The 19,584-nt window shown below is 44.3% G+C and overlaps 1 protein-coding gene across 1 annotated transcript in view; it reads right to left on the bottom strand.

Annotated features, from left to right (window-relative positions):
* Positions 1–14,885: 14,885 nt before the first annotated feature.
* LOC124555326 overlaps positions 14,886–19,584 on the bottom strand; it is a 371,889-nt gene continuing 367,190 nt past the window's right edge. The window contains exon 10 of the mRNA XM_047129203.1: positions 14,886–16,827. Within this exon, the coding sequence (XP_046985159.1) occupies positions 15,256–16,827 (1,572 nt within the window). The 3' untranslated portion in view covers positions 14,886–15,255. The remainder of the gene's footprint in view (positions 16,828–19,584) is intronic.

Raw genomic sequence — 19,584 nt, 5'->3', positions numbered from 1 at the left:
AAGTTTCACTTGGTCCTTCTACGTGGCTGACATTGGCTTGTGAGTTTAGTACAATACTAAGTTACTTGTGTACCCATGCATATGCAGATGTTAAGCCTCTATTAAAGAAAGGGAATAAAGAGATACCATCAAACTACATACCGATTTCACTTTTGCCAGCATTCTCAAAAATTTCGGAAAAAATAATGTACAGGCAGCTTCTCAACCATCTGACCACAAATAACATATTATCAAGAACACAGTTTGGATTTCTGAAGGGTTCTGATATCGAGAAGGCTACTTACACCTACAGTGAAAATGTACTGAATTCATTAAATAACAAGTTACAAGCAGCAGGTATTTTCTGTGATTTGTCAAAGGCATTCGATTGTGTGAACCACAACATCCTTTTAAATAAATTAGAATTCTATGGTGTCACGGGCAGTGCTGCTAAATGGTTCAAGTCATACCTCGCTAACAGGAATCAAAGGGTGTCAGTGCAAGGGACATGTGAATTAAGTAATCAGTCATCATCAGAATGGGAAGAAATTACATGTGGTGTCCCACAAGGATCCATCTTAGGGCCATTGCTTTTTCTTGTGTACATTAATGGTCTCTCATCAGTTACACTGCCAGAAGCTGAGTTCGTTTTGTTCGCAGATGACACAAGTATTGTAATAAATAGTATGTCGAGTTCAGTTCTAGAAAGATCTGCCAATGATATTTTCATGGATATTAATAAATGGCTTAAAGCCAACTCACTGACATTAAACTTCGAAAAGACTCACTATATGCAATTCAGAACCTGTAAGAGGTTTCCACCCAGCATATGCATAAAGTCTGAAGAAGAGCAGATAGAAGAGGTTGACAGTCCTTGGACTACAACTTGATAATAAATTCAGTTGGGAGGAGCACACCACAGAACTGCATACACACCTTAACAAATCTGTATTTGCAATTCGAATGTTAGCAGACATAGGCTACATAAAAATGAAAAAGCTTGCATATTTTGCCTACTTTCATTCCATAATGTCATATGGTATAATATTTTGGGGTAACTCTTCAAGTCAAACAAAAGATTTCAGAGTCCAAAAGCGTGTAATACGTATTATTTGTGGAGTAAATTCACGGACGTCCTATAGAAACCTCTTCAAAGAACTGGGTATACTAACCACTGCCTCTCAGTATATTTACTCCTTAATGAAAATTGTCCTAAATAATATATCTCTTTTTCCAACAAACAGCTCAGTTCATACATACAATACCAGGAACAAAAATGATCTGCACAAGGACTTAAAAGCACTTACTTTAGTTCGAAAAGGGGTCCACTACTCAGGAACACTCATCTTCAATAATTTGCCAGCAAACATAAAAAATTTAGTTACAAATAAAGATCAGTTTAAAAGGAGCCTGAAAGACTTACTGGTGGCCAACTCCTTCTATTCCATTGACGAATTTTTTAATAGAAACAAATTATGTATGTATATATTCATACTATTAGTATTGTTATTTCAGCTTTAAAAAAAATAAAAAGAAGAATGACATGTTCCACATCCACGGGATGTGCCTCAGCACGGATCTACGGAACGAAAAAATAATCTAATCTAATCTAAACCCAGTATTAGGCACTGACTTCCTTCTTCACTTTGGTCTGTCTCCGGACCTCCAGTCTGCCGCATTATTGCGCCACACCTTGCCTACTTATATTCGTGTTCAGTCGCCTCCTCAGCTCCCCCTCACCCACAGCTTCCCAACGATTTTGACACAGCCCTCAGTGATTGCTTTTTACTGGCGGACAGCCACATCTTCAGTGTCTTGGACTTCCGCAAGTCATATTTGCAGATACCCATGGAACAGAGTGACATGCCAAAGACAGTTTTGATCACACCCTTCAGCCTCTACGAGTTTTGTTATATGCCTGATGGTCTCAAAAACGTGGCCCAAACTTGGCAACGTTTTATAGAGTCACTTCTGTTTAACTGCCCATATTCATACCTCGAAGATATACTCATTTTTTCCTCCTCTGACAGAGAACATGATCTGCACCTGGCCATGATACAGGGCCTATTAAAACACCGTAGAGTCGAGATCAATAATGACAAGCCACAACTTAGATGCACTGCTGTCACTTTTCTGGGGCACACCTTCTCCTCCTCCTTTTCCTCCTCCTCAGGAGCAGGTTGACTGCATATGTGATCTACCTCTCCCAGTGGTGTTTCACGATTACGCCAATTTTTAGGAACCATCAATTTCTACCGTCATAACCTTCCGATGGCGGCAACCATTCAAGCCCGTCTGACTGACACATTGGATGGTAAACAAACTTCTGGCAGAATGAGATTTTCACTCTGCAGTGGAGTGTGCGCTGATATGAAACTGCCTGGCAGATTAAAACTGTGTGCCCGATCGAGACTCGAGCTCGGGACCTTTGCCTTTCGCGGGCAAGTGCTCTACCATCTGAGCTACCGAAGCACGACTCACGCCCGGTACTCACAGCTTTACTTCTGTCAGTATCTCGTCTCCTACCTTCCAAACTTTACAGAAGCTCTCCTGGCAATTGCCGGGTACCGTGGACTGACAGTATTATCGCAGCAGAAGCTGAGTAGCACTGTGATGTAGTGGTTATGATACTAAACTGTTGCATGGAGGATCGTGAGTTCAAAACTCACCTGGACTGTAAAATATTAATTTGTATATTCGGTTTGAGTACATTCTAGAAGTATCCAAAAATGTCAAGAATCATGGTACTGGAATGTTCTGTAGCTGTATATATACTGTATGTGTTTTGGTCAGAGGCAGTTCGCTCCGTGCTCTTGTATGTGCAAGTGCCGAATAAACCTTCGCTAAGTGAAGTTAGTGTTCGTCATTCATCTAATTACACCTTCTTCTACGTGACATTATTATGATGGAGACGCTGGGTATCAGAACTTGTGATACCGCACATTATCGACGACACAGTGGCTCCTATCAGGCCACGACAGAGCGGCCGTTTACGTCGCGAGAAACGCGAGTTAGAGCCATATTCGACAGATCGCAATCTATCGGAGGCAGAAGAAGAAGAGGACGTTACGATGACAGCAACTGTGTGCCACCACATGAGACATCCTTCCGGGTACTCTGGTGACGATGGCCAAGATCCAAACAAGTGGTTGAAGGTATATGAGCGTATAGACAAATTTAACAAATGGAATGACACTGTGTGTTTAGCTAACGTATTTTTCTACTTGGAGGGTACTGCCAGGCGATGGTATGAGGACAACGAGGAGAAGTTCACAAGCTGGGAAGTATTCCAGGCGGAACTGCACAAGTATTTCGGCGACACACAACAACAGAAGTGCAAGGCTGAAGATAAATTAAAGTGCAGGGCACAGCGTCCAGGAGAAACAACAGCATCCTACATTCAGGACGTCTTGGAGCTGTGTGAAATAGTGGATCCTAGAATGAAAGAGGAAAACAAGGTGGCACATCGCATGAAGGGTGTTGCTGAGGACACGTATCGAGCCCTACTCCTGAAGGAAGTTTCGACAGCAGATGACTTCATAAAATAGTGCCGGTATATCGAGACAATGCATCAGAAAAGAATTACACGCAAGAAGTTTGAACGGCTTCCAAATGTCGTATCGATGTCTGTGATGGAGGAAGCAACTGATTTCACAAGTGTTCTTCGTCAGATAGTGAGAGAGGAAGTTCAGAAGGCACTTGGATTGCGCGGCGAGCAAAAAACCGAGACACTTCAAGAGGTCATAAGGGAGGAACTGGAACAGACATTGAACCCAATCTCTCGTTCATTTTTCTTGAAAATGGCGACAATGTCGAGACCCAGGTGGAGTTACGTTCCTACAATGCCACATGAGGAACCTGTTTGGGCACCAAGAAAGACACGTCTGCAGAACCCAGGCTAACCAACCAGTATGTTTCCACTGTGGACGACCGGGACATGGGGTGCGCTATTGTCGAGAAAGGCGGCGGATATTTGATGACGCCCGCGCTAGAAGACAGCAAACTGATCTTAGCCGACGCCAACTCCGGGACGACGAAGATGAACAAGAAGATGTGGATGCAGGACGACGTAGGTCACCATCGCCGCAAGCTAGCTGCTGGAGAGGACGCTCTCCAACACTCCGATCAACGTCTCCATCGCCGTTCAGAAGCTCCAGCCTATCACCTAGCCGCCGCAACCTGGAAAACTAAAGGGTGCGACCTTCCTTAGAGGTGAGGCCACCGAAGAGAAAAATACTCCGCCGTCAATCACTACAAAAATGATAGGAAACTACGTCGATATCCTCATGGGTGGCCGACCAGCCCAAGCTCTTGTGGACTCTGGACCATCATATTCAGTCATTTCAGAGAAGTACCGCCGCCAGTTGCAGAAAACCGTATTCGTCGACAACAAAACATCTCTGCTGAAGGTGGCTAATGGGAAATATGTAAAACCTGCAGGAAATTGTACCATTTGTGTGGGTATAAGTGGCCATGCACAGCCCTTAGAATTCATCGTCTTACAAGAGTGTAGTCATGACGTCATTATCGGATGGGACTTTTTGAAAGCTTCTCAGGCAATCATAGATTGTGGTCCCTAGAAGATTATGCTAGACGAGATGAGATACTGTGGACAGGAAGATGCGCATCCTAGTGTGTGGAGACTATGTGTGCTGGATGAAGTGATCATTCCTGCAGTCAGCGCTAGAGAGGTAACTGTAACGTTTCATGCCATGCATCAATCCACGGATCTTGTAGTGAAATGTACGAGAAGCATACCTCTGAAGAATAACTTGGTCATCCCAGCCTCTGTCGTCTCGTTTAAGAACGGATTCGGTGAATTGTGGATAGTTGACTGTCGCCGAGAACTGCAGATCCTTCCAAGACGCATGTGCGTAGCAAATGCTGAGCTGTTAACTGAAGAACAGCTGAACGTCATAGAAACCTCTGATACCGAATCTGTGGGCGAAATTAGCGCTACCACTACGAGACAAGATCTTCTAGCTCTACTATCACCAGATCTCACTATGTGACAACAGAAGAAGCTACTTGCCAATCTTCAAGAGTTATCTGAATGCTTCAGTCCACAGGTGAAGAGCAAATTAGACAAATCGACAGTGAAGCAGCGGATTAGCACCGGAGACCATCAACCAATAAGCCAGAGAGCATACCGTGTGACAGCAAGAGAACATCGAATAATTCGCGACGAGGTAGAGAAAATGATGAAGAATGACATCATTCAGCCTTCGCAGAGCCCATGGACGTCACCAGTGGCCCTCTTTAGGAAGAAGGATGGCAGTTGGCGCTTTTGTGCTGATTACAGGAAGCTTAATAAGATAACTAAAAAGGACGTTTACCCTCTTCCACGAATTGACGATAGACTAGATTGTCTGAAGGGAGCTAAGTTTTTCTCAACCATGGACATGTACTCGGGATACTGGCAAATCGAAGTAGATGAGGCTGATCGTGAGAAAATTGTATTCATCACCCCTGAGGGCCTGTATGAGTTTAAGGTAATGCCGTTTGGTTTGTGTAATGCACCAGCAACTTTTGAACCGTTGATGGATAATCTTCTAAAGCACCTGAAGTGGACGATGTGTCTTTGTTATTTAGATGACATTATAGTGTTCTCAGAGACATTTGATGAACACGTAAAAAGACTGGGGGCCGTTCTTAAGTGTCTCCAACAAGGTGGACTGAAACTTAACCCAAGAAAGTGTCTCTTTGGAGCAAAAGAAGTCAACACACTTCAACACCTTGTGTCAAACAAACGTGTGCGACCAGACCCAGAAAAGGTGAGATCTACAAAGGAATTTCCTATTCCTAAAAGTATTAGAGATGTGAGGTGCTTCCTCGGATTATGTTATTATTACCCTTGTCTTATGAAAGACTTTAGTATCAAAGCCAGACCACTCCAAGAGTTGTTAAAAGCTGATGCTCAATTTATCTGGGGTGGTGCTCAACAAGATTCTTTCAATGTGCTGCGAAAAGATCTGACGACTGACCCTGTACTTTGTATGATGAGCGAACACCTACAGAAGTACACACAGATGCCAGCGGGTATGGGATTGGTGCTGTTCTGGTGCAAATTTCGGATGGAAAAGAGAAGGTTATACCCTATGCATATAGGTCACTTACAAAAGCCGAGAGAAACTACTCAACTACAGAAAGAGAATGTCTTTCTGTGATCTGGGCCATGTGCAAATTTCAACAGTATCTCTATGGAAGGCCATTCACAGATGTTACAGACCATCATTCAGTTTGTTGGTTGACAGGTCTTAAGGATCCAACAGGACGACTCACCAGGTGAGCACTATGTCTTCAAGAGTATGATATTACCATAGTGTACAAAAGTGGAAGAAAACACTAAGATGCCAGCTGTCTCTCAAGAAACCTTGTGCAAGACCATCACGACTTTGATGAAGATAGTGACTGTCTCGCTGCACTCCAGGATCTCTCTGCTGAGCAGAAGAAGGACGCCAAGATATCTCAAATTATGCTTGCCTTAAATCGCTCAGAGGATGTGAAAGGGCCATTAAAGGTAGTTAGTGGATTACTTTGCAAGAAAACTTTGATCCGTTTGGAAAGAGGTTGTTACCAGTGATTCCTAAACACATGCACTTAGATGTTCTACAGAAATTCCATGACACACCTGAGGCCAGACATTTAGTATTTATCAAGACATACGATAGAATCCGCAAGAGATTTTTCTGGCCAGGTTTATTTAGGAATGTCCGTCACTATGTGTCGCACTGTCAAGAGTGCCAGAGGAGAAAGGCAGTTCCTCAGAAACCACCTGGCCAAGTCATACCAATTCCACCAGCTGAAATGCCTTTCCAGCGTGTTGGGATTAACCTCCTCGGACGATTTCCAACGTCTGTGTGTGGCAATAGATGGATTATTGTTTGCACTGATTATCTGACACTTTATGCCATTACAAAAGCCGTGAAAACAGCCAAAGCATCCGAGGTAGCCAAATTCATTGTATTAAAACACGGCGCCCCAAGGTCGTTAATTACGGATCGAGGGAAAGTTTTTCAATCGAATCTTGTGACAGAGATAAACCGTCGGTGCAACATTACTCATCACATGCCTACCATCCGCAAGGTAACAGGCTTACTGAACGCCTTAATAAGACCTTGGCCGACATGCTATCAATGTTCGTCAGTGTTGAGCAAAGCAACTGGGATGAGGTGCTACCTTTCGTGACGTTTGCCTACAACAACGCCAAACAAGACACCACAGGATTTACGCCATTTTTCCTGGTGCATGGGTGTGAGGTGACTACGACGATGGACACTGTGTTTCTATTACATCCTGATGACGTGGACGCGACTACATCGGCCAGGTGTTAACTAGAGCTGAGGAAGCTCAGCAGTTAGCTCGACTCCGCACGCCGCAGGCTCAAGAAAACGATCGCCGAAGGTAAGACCCGAGCCTCCGCCCTGTTGTCTACCAGCCTGGTGACCTTGTCTCGATCTTCACTCTTGTTCGGAAGGTTGGTCTCTCTGAGAAGCTCCTCAGGCGCTACTTTGGACCTTATAAGGTTGTAAGACAGTTGTCTGATGTTACTTATGAATTTGAAGATTTAGACCCCGACACAAGACGACGAAAGATCAGAGATATGGTCCACGTCCTTCGAATGAAGCCCTACAAGGATCCTGCAACCCAGAGTAAATTCGAAGCTCCAGTGACAGACAGCAGCTGGAAATGTGATGAAGAGCGTAGCGGCAAAAGAAGTTCTACGAAGAAAACCCCCAGGGCGAAAATCAGTCATCAGTAGTCAGAGAATGCAGGACTGATGACTAATTCCCGGACTGGGAGGACATAACACCGAGACATTGCTCGTTAAGGAGGGAAAAATGTTGCAGAAGAAGCTGAGTAGGACTGTAGTGTGGTGGTTATGATACTAAACTGTTGCGTGGAGGGTCGTGAGTTCAAAACTCACCTGGACTGAAGAGTTTTAATTTCTGTATTCGGTTCGAGTACATTCTAGAAGTATCCAAAAATGTCAACAATCATTGTACTCGAATGTTCTGTAACTGCATATATACTGTATGTGTTCTGGGCAGAGGCAGTTCGCTTAGTGTTCATTTTATGTGCAAGTGCTGAAAAAACCTTCGTTAAGTGAAGTTAGTGTTCATCATTCATCTAATTACACCTTCTTCTATGTAATAATATGGTGAGAGCTTTTGAAGATCTTAAATCAGCATTAGAACATGCTGTCACTCTAGCCCACCCTTTGCTAGATGCCCGCATCTCTATTACAGTGGATGCGAGCAGTTTCACAATCGGTGTTGTCATCCAACAGTACGTTGGCGACACAACACAGCCATTTTGTTCTTTTTTGCCAGAAAACTATCTACGGCTAAATGATCAGCGTTTGACAGAGAATTGCTTGCAGTGTATGAAGCTGTAAAATATTTCTGCACAGACATCAAATGCAGGACCATAACAATTTTCACAGTTCATCGCCCCCTCATGGTTGCTATTTATAACCCTGCTGTTGGTCTTCCTCCATATCAGTTTCGGCAGATGGACTTAACTTGCCAATAAACAACAGAAATTCGTTATATCCGAGGTCAGAAAGTGTAGTGGCTGACTACCTATCACATATAAATGCAATTTCATCCCCCATTTATTTTGATGAACTGGCCCACTTACAGGACAATGATACCAAACTGCACAACCTCCAACAGGACCCTGCTGCTTCCCTCCAGATTGTTTCCTGCAATCTACCTGTTGTAACTGTGACTGGGACGGTCACGGTGTTGAAATGATGGAAAGCACAGCGGGTCCCACAGAGAAGCCCGCAAACAACAACACAATGAGAGAGGATGGACACAACCAACGCCGGCCGCGGTGGTCTCGCGGTTAAGGCGCTCAGTTCGGAACCGCGCGACTGCTACGGTCGCAGGTTCGAATCCTGCCTCGGGCATGGATGTGTGTGATGTCCTTAGGTTAGTTAGGTTTAAGCAGTTCTAAGTTCTAGGGGACTGATGACCACAGAAGTTAAGTCCCATAGTGCTCAGAGCCATTTGAACCATTTTTGAACCACAACCAACGAAGGACAGAATGAACAACAACAAGATCGAACAACGGAGTCTCAAGGAAACCAAACAAAAACGTCCACTCGTACAAAGAACAAGAAAGTAAGTAAGCTGTCTAACGCGAGGTGAGGTGTCCACAGACTACGCGAGATTATACTGGCTGGCTGAGCGAGAGGCAGGCGCTTAAGTAGTCTATCGGGGGCGCCGTTATTGGCCGCTGGAACCACATGATCCACGGTGGCGCCCTCACACTAACAGCGGGCCAGGAGGCGCACGCTGCCACAGTTTAAGGCACGATTGTGCAGAGACCTCTAGGGGTCTTCGATGTCCGTGACGTCTGGCGGGGATTCAAATTCCGCGGTGCGTGGTACCAGATCCCTCCCCCCTGAAACTTGCGCGTAGAGGCGGAAACGCCCCGGACGGTGCTGAGGTGGGCGGCAGCGGGAAGAGGAACTGGGCACATCAACCGCAATTGGCGTGGAGGAAGGGACGCCCGAGGTATCCATGACAGCCAATCCAGGGCAGGGGAGGGAGCCGCCGATCCACCTGGAGTCAGAGAGGGCCGGTGGGAGGCCCACGGGGAGACGGCAACTGGGGGCAGGGACGGTGACTCGAGGACGACATCCGTACCTGAAGGAGGTAGGGAAAGAGGCGGTGGCGCGAGTCCTGTGGCAGCACGTGGGCAGAGTTGATTGAGAGGTGGCGCTCCAACCCTTTCGACATCTGCACTGACGTCACATGCAGCCCATGGGCCGCGACGACCGTGGTGAGTGTCCAGCCCACCTTGCGCCTTACTCGTGGGCCCACACGGCCGTGCCAGGGGCATACCGCTGTGAGGGCCGGGAGTGGGGGCGGGAGGAGGATGGCATCAGCAAATGGAGCAGGGTCCGTGGCTGTCGTCCACGAAGCAGCTCTGCCGGACTGCGTCCGTCAATTGGTGTAGTGCGATAGGTGCTCAAAAACAGAGTGAGAGCCGAGGTGGTTGGAGATGTGTCGACCACCTTAGTCAACTGGTGTTTAAAAGTACGGACAAGCCTCTCCGCCACACCATTGGATGAAGGGTGGTAAGGGGGGCTGCAGATATGTTTGATACCGTTGGCCTGACAGAAGTTGTGGAAGGAGGACGCCATGAATTGGAGACCATTATCGGAGACCAACGTGTGTGGCAGGCCCTCAATGGCGAGAACCTGTGCCAGGGCCGTGAGTGTAGCCTCCGTGGTGGTGGATGCCATGCGGACTACATATGGGTATTTGGAGTAGGCATCAACGATGAATAACCAAAAACAGGCCTGCAAAATCGATATGGATGCGGTCCCAGGGCCGGTGAGGCACAGGCCAGGGTCCAAACGACTGAGGGGAGCTTGCCTGGTGACGCACAGACATTGCACCCATGGACCAAGTGCTCAATATCGCCATCGATGCCAGGCAAATACACATGCCGGCAAGCCAAACCTTTCATACGGGACATACTCAAATGCCTGCGGTGTAACAAACTGAGTACTTGAAGCCACAATTCCGGAGGGATGACCATCCGGTGGGCATCCGACTCCGCGGCCAACAGAAGGACATCATCGACCACGGAGAGCCTGTGGGACCGGTGGCGCTGGGGCTGAAATTGGACTGCATCTGATGAGTAACATAAGATGGCCACTCGTGGACCACGTAGTTGAGAACCTGCCGCAACACAGGGTTGCGGCAGGTAGCTGCAGCAATGTGAGCAGCCATAAGAGGCAGACCGTTCAGCGCATCCCGGCAGGCGGAATCAATGTGAAAGCAGAGGACCTCCTGTTGTCAAAGGCAGGATTGGGGCCTGCTGAGAGACGTGACAAAGCGTCTGCATTAGCATGGCGGGCGGTGGGCTTATACCGGATGGTGTAAGCATAATTACGTAAAAACAATGCCCAGTGCTGGAGACTTAGAGCCGTCCGCTCTGGAAGGTGAGAGTGGGGTCCAGAAAGTGTAACCAAGCGTTTATGGCCCGTCAGGAGTATGAACTTTGCCCCAAACAGGTAGGTGTGAAATTTTTGGATGGAGAACACGTTCACCAGGGCCTCCTTTTCAATCTGGGAGTAGTTCCGTTGTGCTGGGGTCAACGTCTTAGAGGCATAAGCGATTGGCTGTTGGAAGCCATCGGCATCCCGGTGTGTGAGGATGGCCCCAATGCTGTATGATGACGCATCATCCGCCACAACCAAGGGGCGGTCTGAAGTGAAGGGAGTAAGGCAAGGGGCGAACTTCCTCATTGCCTTTAAAGAGGGAAAAGCCGGGTCACAGGCAGGAGTCCAAACAAAAGGTACCCCTTTGTGATGCAAGTGATTGAGGGGTTGAGCAACGGAGGCAGCCTGGGGCAAGAACTTTAAGTAATAAGTAACCTTGCCCAAAAACACCTGCAGTTCAGATAAGTACTTGGGATGAGGAAGGGCCTCAATGCCCGCGACATTATGACCCGAAGGGCGAATGCCATCTTTGCTGACAATTCCACTTCTGGTTGGAAAAAACAACATTTGTCCAGCGGACAGTGTAGACCAGCAGACTGCAGAACGTGAAATAAGGTGCTGAAATTTTGCAAATGTTTCTGGCGGGAACGTCCGGTGACATAGTGGATCAGGAACCAGTTGAACCACCACATTCCGGATCAGGGAGTCCGCATACGAAGCCTTACACTGCTGATTTTTGCATGTAAAATCGCATTGACAGCTGAGATCCTTCGTTGGTTGTGTCCAGTGACCTCCCCCCCCATCACCCTAGTACCCACTATGTCAAAATTTCGCATCTCGATCAACGTCTCTGGGTGTACACGTGATGAGCTTTCCTTATAACTCCATGAGGGATCCATTTTCATCCTTCGCATAGGGGACACTTCGCATGAGTCCACACCCACATCACATATCACCATTCTGCACACAGTTCCTATCCCAAATGGGGTGGATTAGGCTGGCATAGCTGCAACGTTCAGCACCGACAGGATGCTCAAGATTCACATCCCCCTGTTTGCCTGTACCCGAATGCTGACATCTTCTGTGCCAGTCTAGTTCACACGTGCAGGTTGATCAGCCCATCCTCCCCACTGGATGATGGACTAGACCATCGCTGTTCCACCCTGCACAGACAGCATGGACTCTTTGCACATGCCTCTATCATACAGCGAGTGTCCCACAACACCACAAACAGGAAGACACCCCACGTCCTCCCTCCAGTGTTCCGCACTTCTGGGGGAGAGGGGTGGGGGGAGGAGGGGCTCTGTGGCAGCCATCAACTACCAGTAACTGTCACCTGCCAAGTGCAGAGTAAGTTGTCTCTGGACTTGGTGTTCTTTAGGCTGTGTGCGCTTAGGACTCTGGTGGAGATGTTTGAGTCATTCTTGTCTGTAATGTTTTTCCTGTGTCTGGTGTAATTGTACGAGCTGAAATAAAAGTACCAGATTGTAATAAGTTGGAGTTTTTGTGTGTGGTCAGTTGCTATAGCTAGAAAACCCACAAGTGAATTAATTTTCTTTTTAATCTCTTTGTATTAAGATGGCATGTCAAATACCATTTTGTAAATGATCTGTAGATGAATAGATTAACTAACTGACAGTTTATGATACATGGTTCAGGAAACTAAAAATTTAATTTCATGTCCCTTATTTCCATCCTTATGATTATGTTGGCTGTTATGAGTTCATTTGTAACTATTATTGTACGTAAAGCTAAGTTGAAAAACTTTAGATGCAGCCATTACCATTGATGATTTTCTCTAACTTTTAAAATAATTACCAAAATGTGCACCTTTTGTTATTCATCCAGTGTTTCCCAGAGGTAATTCCATCTCCTTCCAGTTTCTAAAATTGAGACAACATTTAAAATATATTTCAAATCACATCCATTCTGTGAACAACATAGGAAAAATATACAGGGTGTGTCAAAAAAACCTATACACACTTTGAACTGTCATAGACAATTTATTTCCCATTCTACAAGGTTAAATATCTGTGAGAAAATAATGTTATATTTCTTCAACAGGTGGCAGCAGCTACGTGACAATCCAGATCAAAGGTTAGAATTTTGTGAATGGGTTCAGGAGATGGTGAGACGTGAACTGGGATTTATGGGTAGCATAATTTGGTCAGATGAAGCCCAATTCAAACTCAATGGAACTGTCAATAGGCACAATTGTGTGTACTGGGCTGAAGATAATCCTCACATTACAGTTGAAAAGACTGTGAATTTGCCTGGTGTAAATGTGTGGTGTGGTTTGTCTGCAAGGGGACTCACTGGGCCTTTCCGCTTTGAAGGTACTGTTACTGGAGAAACGTACCTAACAATGCTTGCTGACTCCACATTCCCTGCCATTTATGCATTATACGGTAATGATGAGATTTATTTCCAACAAGATGGTACCCCGCCACACTATCATAGGGACGTTTGAGCATACCTGGATCACAATGTGCCAGGCCAGTGGATAGGATGCAGGGGACCAATCGAGTTTCCTGCACGCTCTCCAGACCTCACGCCGCTGGATTTCTTCTTATGCGGCACTGTAAAAGATGAGGTGTACAAACGTATACCACGTAACCTGGACACACTTTGGAATGAGATTCAGGTGGTGTGCGCAGAAATCTCATTGGACACTTTGGTACGATGTACGGAATCAGTGGTGACTCGTACTCAGAAATGTGTTGATGCTGAAGGCCACCAGTTTGAACATTAATCACATTTGCAAAGTACATTTATTTTTCCAATTGGGCTTTAAGCTTTCCATTTCCAGAAATTTAACATTGTACAACGGGAAATAAATTTTCTATGATGCTTCGAAGTGTGTATACATTTTTTTGACATACCCTGTATTTTTTTGTCTAATTACCAAAGTTGATTTATGGTGAAGTCTCATTAATGTTTCTTAACTGTTCTGAAAGCAGAAGATATAGTACGAAGGACATCTGCAACTGAGCTCCATAATAGAATCAGACAATCAACTGCTTCAGGTGTAAATAGTTTTATTGGTTCAAAAACATGACCATTTTAGGCTAATGCTTATAACTGTCCAAAACCAGTAATGTTTTTGAACCAATAAAATTGTTGACAGCTGAGGCAGTAGATTATCTGATTCTACTATTCTGAAAGATCTGCATTCATAATTCCCCATGAATTCAATTGAACTGCAATTCATCAAAATCTTTGAAAAAAAAACTTATTTGTCTTACAAACATAAAATAATAACCTTCAGATCTTTCTTGAGATGTCATGCTCAAAGCATTATATGAATACATGATACTTTTCCAAAAATGAAACACTGAGTGAGATGGTGCAGTGATAAGACAAAACTCATTTTTGAGAGGACAGCAATTCAAATCCCTATCCAGCCACTCAGATTTAGTTTTTTTGTGATTTCCCTGAATTGCTTAAGGCAAATGCCAGAACGATTCCTTCAATAGAGCACAGCCAATTTCTTCCCCAAATCTGAACTTGTGTTTTGTTTCCAATTATTTCATTATTGATGGGACATAATCCCTATACTTCCTTCCTCCCAACAATGAAAATTTTCTGTCTAATGAAATGCCCTATTTGATGTCTGAACTTATTGTAAGAACCAGTTTCACTGAGGTTTAAATATACCATAAAAGATAAAAATTAGTTCTGGGAATTTGCTTCAGAGTGGGTTAAAACTGGGTGAAGGAAGGTATAAGGAACAGTGATAGCAAAATAATTTGCGTTGCAAATACTGATCTCTCCCATGAAGTAAAAACAACTTCACATCTTTTTTCCTTAAACATGAAGTTTTTGTGACTTTCAAAAAAACTCAATAAAAAACTCATTTATTGTAAAAAAGAGCAATTTATATTCAATAAATATATCAGTTACTTTACATGATAACATGAATATCTTATAACTACCTCTACGAATTTATTTTATGAACAAATAATTATGATCACATGACAATGATAAAAGTGGGTGGCCTGAAAGAAAATAGCAAGCTATGCAAAAAAGTAAAAAGTTAAATTTTAATGATACATTGTGACCAGAATTTTTAATTGCTTAGTAGGAAACCTAAAAACATTATTTCCAAACAGATGACTTCATAAACACAATCTAGAACCTCTTGAAAATGACTTTATGTATAACTGTCACTGTTGCTCTTTCATGAACACAGACCAAATATGAAAAGTATGTATGATCTATCACAAACTAAGTTTCTTTAATACATTTAATAAATATTTGGCAGTCTTACAGAAAACTGAATCACAGTCAAATATTGATAAATACATTTGTCACCTATTGGGAACTCTAGAATAAACAGGGTGAAAACCATCAACATACCCCCCTAGGTTGTGATGGGCATGATTGTGTGGATATACCTTCTGAGTTCTAAAATTCTTGAACTCTTCTGGTGTTACTGTAATCTTTTCCACAAAATGTTCTGTTTTATTACCTTCCAGATAATGAAGAGGTATGTATTTGACTTTATTTTTGTCCTTCCTCTCAGGATCAGTAATACTATAACTGTATGTGTAAGGGACTAATACAGCTGTCTTATCAGACAAGACATTATCAGTATTACTTTGTGACTGTGTATGTGATAAATTGCCCTGACTTTCTGAAACAGGATCACCCATCATTTTTGTTCCATCTGAAAGATATGACTCTGATATATTTTTGCCTGAATCATCTGCTCCTACATGCTTAGGTTTACGCTGAGTGTACTGTGTATTTGCTAGGCCATTGTTTATAAAAGTATCTTTGACATTTTCAGCTTTTTTGTTACTTGCTGAAAATGGTTTCAAAGAGTTGCCAAAAGATGGAAATCTCATTACTGTCATACGTGCATATCTTTCAGCCTGAGCTAAGAGAGAGGCCAGTCGTTGTGGGAAAAACTGAACTGTGAGCTGTTGATGAGCTGGTTTCATTGATCTTTGAAAATTTGGACTTGTAGACCCATTACTATAAGCCCTGGAAGTATTCTCAGTGGTGCTTTTCCAGAGTGTAAATGAATGCTCTGCATTCAATGGTGGAGGGCTTAATTCAGTAGATGGGCTCCTTGTTTGCTTTTTCGCTTTTAGATTGCTGTCCTCTAAAATGTCCGATGAAATTCTTATATTCCTTAAAGGTAGGAGAGTACGGACTGAAGAAGCAATAACGTTGTCTGCTGATGCAATTGCACTATTGTTTGTTGCTGGAATGGGTACGGAGTTACTCTCAGAAGCATTAACAGAGGTGGGAGGCATGGTGACACTGTCTTTTATTGTTTTAGGATTCAAGATAGGTTCTCGTATTTCAGGTTTAGGAGTAGCTATCAGTTCTCCTGGCAAAAATGTGGCATCATAATTTTCCAGCAAACTCCAAGAGGGCTGCTTATTTGATGTGTCTCCTAACCAGGAGCTCTTGGCAGCAGGTGGTCTTGCAAGTAGAACTGGTTCTTTAATTTCTGGTCTAGCAGTATTCTCATCAGTTGCAGATGACGTACTGCCAGATCGTCTAGATATGGCAATCTTGCTACTGTTTCCATCAGAGTTATTGGTGTGTTGAGGTGGAACACTATCTGGAGTAACATTGAACAAAATCAATTGTGATTCATGAGTGCTAAGAGACCTTGAGTCTTCCTTAACATTGTCAAGACTGTTTGTGTTAGTATGGATTGCCTCTTGGTATTTCACTGGCTTCCATGACAGTTTGTCTATCTCTTTGTCACTTTGCACTGTATCTGTGTATTTCACATCTAACTGCTCTGGAGAATTTTCTGTGGTGTCACTGAGCTGGTATTCTGGTGCAGGACTGAAGCTTTCATTTGCTGATGTATGGCCAGCTGAGTTCAGTTTAATTTCTTGTATTTCTGTTTTCTCCTTCTGCAAAAAAAAAGAAAAATTCAATTTGGAATTTATTGACATTTACAAGAAAAATAGACATAATGAGCTGTGATACTCAAGAAAATCATTTTTAATATGTCATATACTATTTTGCTCAAAGTAATCTGTCCATTTGAAAATAATCCCCTAAGAGGTTCTTTCTATTTTCCTTATCTGCAATCTTGTTTCTCATGGATCAAACACTGTTTATGGAATAGAATAGAATAGAATATTTTTATTAGCCCTTCAGTATTTTTCATACAATTGGCTTCGTCAAAGTTTACAGAGGGTTTTAGTTTCAGTACGATATTCAAATCGTTACAGAAAGGGGAGAAAAGGAACTAAAGACCATTTCTTCAGCATTATGTAAAACTATGTTTTATACAGTAATTAAATACACACATAAGAAAAGAATCACAGCAAATAACTAGCTTATATAATATCAAAACATTTTCTTCATAACTTAGGTAAAACATACACTCCTGGAAATTGAAATAAGAACACCGTGAATTCATTGTTCCAGGAAGGGGAAACTTTATTGACACATTCCTGGGGTCAGATACATCACATGATCACACTGACAGAACCACAGGCACATAGACACAGGCAACAGAGCATGCACAATGTCGGCACTAGTACAGTGTATATCCACCTTTCGCAGCAATGCAGGCTGCTATTCTCCCATGGAGACGATCGTGGAGATGCTGGATGTAGTCCTGTGGAACGGCTTGCCATGCCATTTCCACCTGGCGCCTCAGTTGGACCAGCGTTCGTGCTGGACGTGCAGACCGCGTGAGACGACGCTTCATCCAGTCCCAAACATGCTCAATGGGGGACAGATCCGGAGATCTTGCTGGCCAGGGTAGTTGACTTACACCTTCTAGAGCACGTTGGGTGGCACGGGATACATGCGGACGTGCATTGTCCTGTTGGAACAGCAAGTTCCCTTGCCGGTCTAGGAATGGTAGAACGATGGGTTCGATGACGGTTTGGATGTACCGTGCACTATTCAGTGTCCCCTCGACGATCACCAGTGGTGTACGGCCAGTGTAGGAGATCGCTCCCCAGACCATGATGCCGGGTGTTGGCCCTGTGTGCCTCGGTCGTATGCAGTCCTGATTGTGGCGCTCACCTGCACGGCGCCAAACACGCATACGACCATCATTGGCACCAAGGCAGAAGCGACTCTCATCGCTGAAGACGACACGTCTCCATTCGTCCCTCCATTCACGCCTGTCGCGACACCACTGGAGGCGGGCTGAACGATGTTGGGGCGTGTGCGGAAGACGGCCTAACGGTGTGCGGGACCGTAGCCCAGCTTCATGGAGACGGTTGCGAATGGTCCTCGCCGATACCCCAGGAGCAACAGTGTCCCTAATTTGCTGGGAAGTGGCGGTGCGGTCCCCTACGGCACTGCGTAGGATCCTACAGTCTTGGCGTGCATCCGTGCGTCGCTGCGGTCCGGTCCCAGGTCGACGGGCACGTGCACCTTTCGCCGACCACTGGCGACAACATCGATGTACTGTGGAGACCTCACGCCCCACGTGTTGAGCAATTCGGCGGTACGTCCACCCGGCCTCCCGCATGCCCACTATACGCCCTCGCTCAAAGTCCGTCAACTGCACATACGGTTCACGTCCACGCTGTCGCGGCATGCTACCAGTGTTAAAGACTGCGATGGAGCTCCGTATGCCACGGCAAACTGGCTGACACTGACGGCGGCGGTGCACAAATGCTGCGCAGCTAGCGCCATTCGACGGCCAACACCGCGGTTCCTGGTGTGTCTGCTGTGCCGTGCGTGTGATCATTGCTTGTACAGCCCTCTCGCAGTGTCCGGAGCAAGTATGGTGGGTCTGACACACCGGTGTCAATGTGTTCTTTTTTCCATTTCCAGGAGTGTATATTTTGATGATTAGATTCTAAGAATTCTTCAGTTGTATAGAATTCATTGTTTTTTAGCCAGGTTTGCAATGTATTCTTGTATTTATTTAGTGGTACTGTATGAGCTGAGCATGGTAACTTATTGAAAAATTTTATGCTTAAGTACTTATAGTTATTATGGACTACAGCAAGTCTTGTGGAAGGCAAGTCCAGCAGGTGACTGTTTCTTGTACTGTGTGCATGCACATCACATCTCATGTTCAATTTTTTCTGATTTTCTCTGGCATATATTAGACAGTTATATATGTACATGCTTGGCACTGTCATTACACCAAGAGATTTAAAATAATTTCTGCAGGACTCTCTGGGTGCTAACCCCTCCATGCACCTGATTGCTTTCTTCTGACATCTGAAAATACATTCAGCCCCTGGGGAGTTACCCCAAAGCAATATTCCATATTTCAGTTGGGAATGAAAAAAAGCATAGTATGAGAGCAATTGCTTGCTCACACTGTTTCTTAATTTATACAATAAGAAAAGTACTCGTGCTAGTTTACTACATAGATAATTGGCGTGTTCTTCCCATGAGAGCTTTTGGTCTATGATTAGTCCAAGTAACTTCATTGTTTTGTTTTCATTTTTAGTTACTTTGAGATTAAATATTATTTCTTCTGTTTTTGTTTGATTTATGCACAGCTGGTTAGCCTGACACCAGTTAGCCATTTGCATCGTTTCTCTATTTTTGTCCAGTACACTCTGTAAGTTCTCTCCTGTACTTATTAATGTCATATCATCAGCATATAGTATGTTCTTACACGGTATGTAATTCAAGAAGTCATTAAGATAGACAATTTATGTTGCTGGATGTGCCACATA

This window comes from Schistocerca americana, chromosome X, assembly GCF_021461395.2.
Source record: "Schistocerca americana isolate TAMUIC-IGC-003095 chromosome X, iqSchAmer2.1, whole genome shotgun sequence".
Classification (NCBI taxonomy): Eukaryota; Metazoa; Arthropoda; class Insecta; order Orthoptera; family Acrididae; genus Schistocerca; species Schistocerca americana.
Note: the sequence above shows the minus strand (reverse complement) of the source record. Positions and strands in the feature narration are given on the sequence as shown.